This window comes from Ornithodoros turicata, unplaced genomic scaffold, assembly GCF_037126465.1.
Source record: "Ornithodoros turicata isolate Travis unplaced genomic scaffold, ASM3712646v1 Chromosome48, whole genome shotgun sequence".
In the NCBI taxonomy this organism is placed as follows: Eukaryota; Metazoa; Arthropoda; class Arachnida; order Ixodida; family Argasidae; genus Ornithodoros; species Ornithodoros turicata.
This window is the reverse complement of record NW_026999378.1, coordinates 724,624-735,161: the sequence shown is the minus strand read 5'-3', so window position 1 is coordinate 735,161 and position 10,538 is coordinate 724,624. Positions and strand designations below refer to the sequence as shown.

Genomic DNA, 10,538 nt, shown 5'->3' with positions numbered 1-10,538 from the left:
ATACTGTTCTCATGTAGATATGTCTCCTGTAAGCAACAGCCAACTGCCTTTTGTTCCTCTAAGAGGTCATTAATGTCATCAAGGTTGGAAAAGAGACCTCGACAATTCCATTGTACAATATTACCTAGACCCATGAGAAGGAAGACAGAGAGGAGAAGGAGCAATATCTTAATCGTGCCTTGGATGCAAGTACATATCCCTATCGACTGTGTTTACATGAATGTCTTATTCAAGGAGGGGTTATTCTTCGTGGAGGTAATTTCTGCACGTCTTTTGTTCTGCTGCCCCTACCTCGACCCGATGTTTTCTCTCTCTTTTCTTTGCCCTGAGAGAGAACACCTGGCAGACTGGATGACGATTTCTGGGATAAGCAGTCATCGTCATCCAATTCCATGCTTTGTGACATGGTCTGGGATGGTTCCGGCATGGTTCCGTCCCAGACTGAGACTGCGCCATCAACATCACTGGAAGCTGTGGCTATCTCCTTGGTGTGTGCCTGGCAAGCCAGGGTGCTCCCAGGAGACATAGGAGCAGGCGGAGACACTCTCGTGTCTCCACCTTTCTGTTGGGGAGTTTGAGGTAGACACCCAGAAGTCTGGGTCTCTACAGATTTGCTCGCTGGTGCTACTCCCCTGCGCGCCACCTCGGAGAAAGTGCCTTTTCTAGCAAACTCTGCTTGTGCTTTTGCTGCTTGATATGATATGTTTTGTTCTGCTTTGATTCGAAGTATTTCTTTTTCTTCTTTCCACCGGGGGCAAGATCTTGAGTATACTGGGTGGTCGCCCTTGCAGTTTGCACAACGTACTGTGTTCTCACGTGATTCTGGTGTGTGACCGTTGCCTGAACATTTTGGACACGTTTCCTGTCCGCGGCAGACCTGTGATCCGTGCCCGAAACGTTGACACTTGAAGCAACGTCGCGGGTTAGGAACGTAAGGTCGCACGTGGCAGTTCAGGTAACCTGCTTTGATGGTTTCAGGGAGTCTGTGCAGCTGGAATGACAGTACGATGTGCTTGGTTTGCATTTCTTTTCCATCGCGACGCATGACTATCCGCCTCGCTGCCACAACGCCATGCTCTCGCAAACCTTCTTCGATCTCGCTGTCAGAACAGTCAAGAAGCTCACTCTCGGAGATCACACCCTTGACAATGTTCAGGATACGGTGTTTTGTGATTGACACTGGAATGTCACCGAGTTTCTTTATACACACGAGAGCTGAACTTTGAGATCTGCTTTCTACCTCAATTTGGATGTCTCCAGATGAGAGCTTCTTTGCTTTGTACGATTTCCCGATGATCTTTTCGATTTCTTTAGCAATGAGGAATGGTGACACTTTCGATAATGGCTTTGTCTCGTCCTCAGCATGGGCCACAAGGAATTTCGGGAACCATGGCTCTGGAGACAGGTCTAAGCTGAGCGCGTTCATTGGTGCTTCGGTGCAGCGCCTCTTTTGACGCTGATCATGTTTTTTGGAGCGTACAGAATCCATACAAGGAAAAGAGTGGTTCGGTGCACAGGTGTGTCGCCCACCATCGAGCCCAACCAAGGGAGCGTGCCTGGCACGCTAACACTTTCCTCTGCATTATACCCTAGTGCAGTTTCAGAAGGGTGAAAGAACTGCCCAAGGTTGACCCTTGCCGCCAAAGAAGGTGAGTAAGGAAAGAGAGAGAGGAGGAGGAGATGAAAAGAGAAAGTAAGGAAAAGGGAGATGGCGACTAGCTGAATAATCCTGGCCGGGTCTTCCAGGACCACCCGACTATGGGAAGCAGGGGCCAAATCGGTGTGTTACTTTCCCGGAGGGGCCCCGAAGGGTCCTAAACAACCTCCGGGTCCACTCAACCGCCAGGATCCCCCTTTCCCCAGACACGGGAAAGCCACGCACAGCTATACGTGGGGGTCTCCCTCCTGCGGCGACCCAACCGTTGGTGCAGGAGGGGGCTACTGCGGCTGCTGCCGGGCGATGGGGGCGCCAAGTTCCCGAAGCCGGGTTTTTTTAATGGCTTTTCCCCCCTCTTTATAATACACTGGCTTGCACTGTGGCATTGAGGAGTGCTCGGTCACCCTCCCAGGTGTGTATCGCTCGCTTAGTGACCCCTGGTTTGCCAATCCCGAACGATGCGCAGCTACCCAGGGCCGACGAGCCGCAAACACGGCGAAACACGTGTCCTCTGGTGCTGTCGCATCGTTCAATGAGTATCTGTTTCCCTACGTGCAGCCATAGAAGCCATCTTAACTGTAAGTTTGAATTTCAAACACGTCTAGCATTATTTACCTATTTTTTAATGGCTTTTCCCCCCTCTTTATAATACACTGGCTTGCACTGTGGCATTGAGGAGTGCTCGCTCACCCTCCCAGGCGTGTATCGCTCGCTGAGTGACCCCTGGTTTGCCAATCCCGAACGATGCGCAGCTACCCAGGGCCGACGAGCCGCAAACACGGAAAAACACGTGTCCTCTGGTGCTGTCGCATCGTTCAATGAGTATCTGTTTCCCTACGTGCAGCCATAGAAGCCATCTTAACTGTAAGTTTGAATTTCAAACACGTCTAGCATTATTTACCTATTTTTTAATGGCTTTTCCCTCCTCTTTATAATACACTGGCTTGCACTGTGGCATTGAGGAGTGCTCGGGCACCCTCCCAGGTGTGTATCGCTCGCTGAGTGACCCCTGGTTTGCCAATCCCGAACGATGCGCAGCTACCCAGGGCCGACGAGCCGCAAACACGGCGAAACACGTGTCCTCTGGTGCTGTCGCATCGTTCAATGAGTATCTGTTTCCCTACGTGCAGCCATAGAAGCCATCTTAACTGTAAGTTTGAATTTCAAACACGTCTAGCATTATTTACCTATTTTTTTAATGGCTTTTCCCCCCTCTTTATAATACACTGGCTTGCACTGTGGCATTGAGGAGTGCTCGGTCACCCTCCCAGGTGTGTATCGCTCGCTGAGTGACCCCTGGTTTGCCAATCCCGAACGATGCGCAGCTACCCAGGGCCGACGAGCCGCAAACACGGCGAAACACATGTCCTCTGGTGCTGTCGCATCGTTCAATGAGTACCTGTTTCCTTACGTGCAGCCATAGAAGCCATCTTAACTGTAAGTTTGAATTTCAAACACGTCTAGCATTATTTACCTATTTTTTTAATGGCTTTTCCCCCCTCTTTATAATACACTGGCTTGCACTGTGGCATTGAGGAGTGCTCGGTCACCCTCCCAGGTGTGTATCGCTCGCTGAGTGACCCCTGGTTTGCCAATCCCGAACGATGCGCAGCTACCCAGGGCCGACGAGCCGCAAACACGGCGAAACACGTGTCCTCTGGTGCTGTCGCATCGTTCAATGAGTATATATATATATATATATATATATATATACATACCATATGAAGCCCCGATGAAATGTCCACTGGACACCCATACAAATTTTGAACAGGACGTCTTGTCGTTTCGGATATTATGGGAATGCGAGGATATTCCCAGGACGATGTGTGTTGTCTGGGATGCCACTAATCTACGGAACGCGGTGAGCGTAAGCGTTTTTCTGGCAATTAACGCGACCACACAAGTGCCACGAGACCAGCTACACTTCTGATTTACAACAAGTAATGGCAAAAAACGGCGGTGCTCGAAACGGAAGGAAATAGAGCAAGGCTGAGCTTGAACGTGACAATGTTATCGTTGGCGCGTTCTGAATGTTGCGGCACGCCACATTCTGGATATTCCAAAGGAGGCGTTGCGATGTTGACGCTTAAAGGAGCAGTCTAAGACAGATTTAAAAGAATGAGTTTTGGTCATGATGGACTGTCCGATGGCTAAATAGTGTTTTCACGAAAGAAATATGAACGTAACGGTAAAATAGCACGCGCAACAGTCGATTGAACCTCGCGAGCGGGGAGAGCTCTCTCCAACTCTTGTAGATGACACGTGAGTAATGACGGGGACCTGCGTCACGGCGTGACGTTGCAGGTTATGTCCACTCCAAGGGCTCGCAAGTGACGTCGGCTGCCATCAGTCATCGACACCTGTCACATGACGGCGGTCGGCTGCAGATCGCTCTGTCGCACGTGCGCTTCTCCCGAGAGACGCATGCGCGTCAGAGAAACTTGCCACTTCGTTCCGGGTTGCCTTATTTATAAACATGGCGACGGAACCGCGCTGCGATGCATCTCTCGCCAGTGAAATTTCTTTCTTTGGCGAGTTAACACCGTGGGAAGAGCGGGTTCTGGAGCGTTACCGAAAGGCTAACACAACATTATACAGCGACACTCCTGTTCTTCCCGACGGTGTGAGCTTCCATGGAGTCGGAGAGCCCGTCATAGATCCATCAACGCCACCGTCACCAATGCGACATGACAACTGGTAAGCCGACGGTGTTAATGCAACATACACTGTTGAATCATTAATTGGTGCCTTTGTTAGGTGTGCGTGTGGTAACTGCTCCGCAATGCCAATGGCGCGTGAGGAGGTGTGCTGCACCTCTATTGCCGAAGTAAGGAGAAGATGTCCAGACGGCTGCATCGTAGACCACTCGGACTTCCAAACTCTTTGCCTCACGACTGTTGTCATGGAAGTTATGGGCATTGAGTACAAAAAGTGCGGATTACTGCTTGGGAAGGAACCCAACGAGTAAGTATATCACGTTCCACTTTACTGTTGCTCGCTAATGACAGCTAACAGCGATGCACAACGTTCCTGTTCATACTAAAATCAGTTAAAACCCCAGTGCAGCGGGTGATGGCAGCGTCTTTTTATTATTTTAAAAAGACGTTGCCTTTTGTCAAATAAAGCTTTGGTTGCTAGTGCTGTGCTTCGTCGTCCTCGTCTCGTTGCACCGTCCCTTGTCTTCACCATCACCCGCTGCAGTGGGGTTTAATTGATTTTGGCATGACATACCAACCTTCCCAAGTTTTAACGTTAGTAATGTTAATGTATTATTTGGTTATGGAGTACACCTCTGCATACAGAAAGTTGACCAGTTACGCCCGGAACACACCCCGTCTTTTGTGGAACTTCCAGATATCTTACACAAAAATGTATTTACTATCCTCGCTATTTAGCATTCAAAATATATACGCTGCCAGAAGGTGTGATCAAGCATAAGTTTTTGTTCAGTCTGTGTTCATCTAAACTCAGACTTTCCCAAAGGGTAATGCGGACAGTTCCAGATAATGTTGCGAATTCTACAGTCCACAAACGCGCACCGAAATCAGATGTCATAGTTTCCCTAAAAAGACAGAAATGCATTCATATCTATATTTATTCATGAAATTGTGTGCAACCTTTGCATTTATCACCATATCACAGAATTAGTTTTAGTGACTTTGACCGTGAAATGGTTTTTAGCATTTGCAGTAGCACACAGTCATCACGTAAAACTGTCAAACAATAATATTTCGCCGGAATATTATCACAATCAGTTCGAGAAACCTCGACCGTCAAGTTGTTGTTACAAGTAGGAAACCATTATAAAACATATCAAGAGCAAGATGAAGGATGAAAGTCACTGAAAAGGTTAGCCAGCTGTAGGGATCGAACCCACATCTTCTGGATTACCGGTCCAGGGCTCTACCAATTGAGCTAAGCTAACACGCCTCTCCAGCGACTTTCGGGTTCAGTGTTCCATATCAAATAACTATTTTTTGCTTTGAAGCACGTCAACATACTTCAATTCAATAATGGCCATGTGGAGAAATACATAAGCAGCACTGGGATCCAGACCCACACCGTCCAATATTTGCTCTCTGTCTAATTGCCTCATCTCCTATTGTGTCATGTCAACATAAAAAAAAACATCATGAAACTGCTTTTGGTTGCTCATATTGCAATGCATATGAAAGAACGCACACCATAGAATGTGCCACATTGCTAAGAACTTCTCGAAAAAGAGATACCACTATCATGTGGACCTAACTCAAGCTTCACAAACACTTCAAACCCTAATTAAAGAAACGAAGTCAGAGCAGCTTATTACATTATGTATCTATGTTCATGTGGATTTCACTCAAAGTCTCATAAAATATTCAAACGCTAATCACACAAATAAAGTAGGAAAAGCTTTTCACCTCTGGAATACCGAAAGGATCCTGACACAAGCCAAATAAGCTTGATCACAAGATATTCCAGCGCACTTCCAAACATTAAAGCCTGTCTATGGAAACACGAGTCTCTCCTCCAAAGCAATGACAGACTTAGGAGTATATTCACTCATCCAGTACAGGTAACATACTGACACGCAAAAAATAGCAGACTCCTTGGTCATTACGAAAATCAGCAAAACGAACATACAGTACAATGGAACACTGCCCTGTGACCTCCCGCGTTGCAAAACCTGCAAGCACGTTCAACACAACTCCATCAAAAGCACTGTGAGCACTTACACCCACTCTGTTAACCACGCATTCACATGAACAAGGTTCAATGTCATATACTGCATTGAATGCGGCGACTGCTCTATGCAATACACTGGTAGTCCCGTTGTTTGTGAACTTTGCATTGCTGTAACCGATCTGAAGCAAAGATGACTTCATTCACATAATTCCCTTCACAGTCTAACAAAGCAGCCGTTCACTTGGGCTCTAAAAGCCCGAATGGACCCTTGCTTTCCCCCAGCCTGTTGACCCACAATTCACATGAACCTTTAGCACGTCATACCTAACCCATTTAAATATCATGCCAATGATGAAGACGGTGCCCAGAAGAAGAACAGTCTCTGTTCGAAATATCAGCAGCTCTTGTTCTGAGGCGATTCCCTTCATGCTTCCTTACCGGTTCGGATTTCTACCCATCTATATTACCACCTCTACAGTTATATTTATGTGCATGTGGGTCTCACTCAAGCTGTGTCATGAATAGCTGTGATGAGGCACTAATCAAAGCAATCAATTAGGAACATCACTTACAGTAATAGATAAAATCACTGTTCCTATTTTCTGTCCATTCTTTGACATGTTCACTAGCAACGTAAAGTAAGTATGCAATTGTGGGCATTTCACAGCTGACAGTGCACTTTGTTGTTTTTCAGAATATGGCGCCACATAGCATATCGCAATTTTGCATCATGGATATGGGGACCACTTCCCGAAGAAGACAGGCGGGTGCTCCCGTCATGTGTGGTGATGGCGATACGGAACAACTTCCCATCACCCTCAGGCGGCTACACTGGTTTTAGGCCTGCAAAATGAGTAATGGTACATCCATCAGATCTTACAGTACTCATACTTTTCTATGTAGCATTATTGACATGTGTACTTGATACCGTTGTACATAAGAAAATAAATGTGCACAACATGGTTTGTTTCTCACAATGCACGGCTATATTTATGTGGCATGTATTGCACATTTATTTCTATTTTATCACAAATATTATGGTTGCTCAACATTTGTACCTTGAGAGTACACTGAAGGCAGCTGCAAGGTCCCAGTCGATGTTGCCGTGCTGAAATCAGTTCTGTTTTTGGGGGTGCAGGGTTAGTCTCCGTCAGGAATGGTGGATCATTACATGAGTATGCCTCAAAAGCACCATTGAATGTGTCCCACGTGTTGCACAGCTGTACACATTTGTCTACAAGCTCGTCAAAGTAACCTGAAACCGCAGAGCAATTTGTTTGGTACACCTGTTCTTTCAGAATAGTACCACAATACTTACGAAACGTTGGTTCTTCTTTGATGGGCAGTGCAACATGCTCCTGCTTGTAAATTTTTGATACCTTCACTCTGTATCGGGGCTCCCCTTCCTCAGTCATGGCATGTTGTCTCGACGCGTTCTCGTTAAAGTGGAGAATGGCCAAGTAGACTCTGAAACAACCAATTCCACAGATTTTTACTTTTACATCAACCCTAAACATCCTTTTAGCATACTCATAAGAATTACTAAAAAGCATGTGCACCTGTCCCGCATTGTTCGTGCACTATAGCCCACAGACTTGGGAGCAAAACGAATCAGAAGGCTATGAAAGGCTTCTAGACCGGATGTTTGTACATCAGGCGAAAGGTGCTGGATGTCGTTTAGCAAATACTTTGCCTCAGTGATGGCGGTCAGTTTTGCCTTTGGACGAGAGTCTGCAAAATAAGAAACGATGACTATCTTATTTCTCACTATATTCTTTTTTTTTTCTTCTCTCTGCCATCATTACCTGGCAGAAGCCAAGGGCGCTTTTGATCACTGAGGGGTGTGTGAAGGCACCGTGAGTACGGTCCATCATGACCATGATGGACATTTGAAACGTGATTGTTGAAACTACGCCACATGGAGATAACTTGTTCAGGATCCCCTTCACTATGGGTGACGCAGTGGTAGAGATGGTTTATCACTGGCTTCACCCACAGTTCCAGAGCTTCACAGTTTTTCTCCTTACTGGCTGCCACCATCTTCTTTCGGATACCTGTTCCAACAAAGAAGTACACATGGGACAAAGTGCACATGTGCTTCATTTCTTCCATTGCATGTTTCATTTATACATCACAATGTTATCACTCTGTTCTTTGAACGCTTACATAAAGAAACAAGCACTAGCTTTTTCTTCCTCAAGTGGGTACCTTTAGACACGTGCCACACGTCAAACTGATGTTTAACATCTGGATGTGTTGTACGCATGTACTTCCGTACTCCAGGGTGGCGGTCTGTCGTGAAGCTCTTCAAGAGAACGTTTAGATCTGCCAGCTCTTCGAGTCCCCGGCGTACTGCTTCAAGTTCTATGTGACTACTTGATGCCACTTCATTTGCCTGAAGGAACAATAGTTCATAGTAACTTGCAATCCACTCAGTTTCAACCATCCATTAATTATGCCATGGTTATGACTTTCTGTGCTATGGTAGGTGGGAGCATGCCTTACCTGCACCTGAACAGTGTGAACAATTTTCCTGAAACCTTCATGATAGAAGCTGTAAGTCAGGTACTTAGAGTTGTGACCAGGCGAGTCACAGCGTCCATCTCCAGCGAGAGATGACTCCTTTCCCTGAATTTCTGTCATCAATTGTGCCTGATGATTTGTCCAGACCTAAAGGGAGTTAGACGGTTTTGGTGTGTACACCCGTATAGCCAAGTTGTGTAGGCTCCATTAATAGAAAATGAAAAAAAAAATATAGATATTCATTGTGGGCAAGTTTTTGAAGCACAATATCTTTAGGTTTTTTTACAGGATTGCAACTTACTTGTTCAATTGCTGGCAGCAGGTAGCCCCTCTGGTAATTAAAATGTGTGTCTACAGAACACCTGCAGTAATACATACAAATGTTGTTGAGTCTAACACCTTTATGTTTAGACCTCCAAACATTTACACTTCCACATCACAAAGTATCTTAGAGATTGCATGAGGCTCACATTTCCTAAGAGCTCTTCCTACTTACCTTCATATTCATTAATTCCAGCATTCTCAGCGTCGAAACTGGGCTTGATCCACTGAAGAGAATGGCAGCAGACAAAAGCAAGTTTCCTGCTGGCTTATTGACAATGTAGGGCTGGCTTTCCCACACATAATTGTGGCCGTCATTGCAGCTGCATTCAACGCGTAGGAGAGTTCCCTTACAAGTAAATGTGGGATTGCAATGTTAGCAGTGCAACGCAGGGCAACCTAGGTGTTCTGGAACGGAGACAGGAAGAGGAACCGAGACGTGGCTGATCCAACTTCAACGCTTTCCCTTCTTTTAATGAATGCGCTGGGCGCGAGCAGTGCAATATATACCAAACCTACCAAACCTAACAAAGAAAACGAAACATTGCGCTTTCGCCCACTGGTGGCGGTACATTACACGCAGAAATACCAACACGCCCCCTAATGTACTGACACCATAATCTATACACATGTCTTGATGCCAAGGTTATTACGGTGTTCTGCAGTTTTCGTTCCTGACAGGGCCTTTGTGAAGATGTCGGCAGGATTTCTGGAAGACTCAATGTGCTGCAGGTCCAATTTTTCCTCTTCGATCTTCTCTCGAAGAAAGTAGTACTTGATGTCAATGTGCTTGCTCCGTTCTGATGTTATCTGGTTTTTGCTAAGAGAGATTGCTGCCTGGTTGTCAGCAAACAACACTTGTGGTTTCCGTGTGAACTCTTGGGCCCCGATTTCTTCTGCGAAGTGCTGAAGCCATAGCACCTCCCTTGCTGCATGACACATTGCCATGTATTCTGCTTCGACTGTTGACAGCGCGATAGTTCGCTGCTTTTTACTGCTCCATGAGATAACAGAACCTGCCAAAGTGACCGCGTATCCGCTGAACGACTTTCGGTCCGTCTTGTCTCCAGCCCAGTCCGCGTCGCAAAAGGCCTGTACGCAGTTTCCGCTTCGGCGGTAAACGAGCCCATGATTGATTGTTTGCTTCACGTAGCGAAGGATATGTTTTATTCCATTCCAGTGCTCCTCGCTCGGGTTGTCGCTAAATTGGCTCATGTAGGCAGTTGCGAACGCTAGATCCGGCCTTGTTCCGCCCGAGAGGTACAGTAGTGCTCCAACCGCTTGTCTGTACTTTCGTCCAAGCTCTCCACTTGAGCTACCGCTCTCCGCCCTTTGGTACTTGCTTCCGGGATCCAGGGGTGAGGATGTCCCT

At 46.5% G+C, this 10,538-nt stretch overlaps 1 protein-coding gene across 1 annotated transcript; it reads right to left on the bottom strand.

Annotated features, from left to right (window-relative positions):
- Positions 1-229: 229 nt before the first annotated feature.
- On the bottom strand, positions 230-1,426 carry LOC135374211 (uncharacterized). The gene has a single exon (XM_064607207.1). The coding sequence runs from the start codon at positions 1,424-1,426 to the stop codon at positions 230-232; it is 1,197 nt and encodes a 398-aa protein (XP_064463277.1).
- Between the last annotated feature and the right edge of the window lie 9,112 nt (positions 1,427-10,538).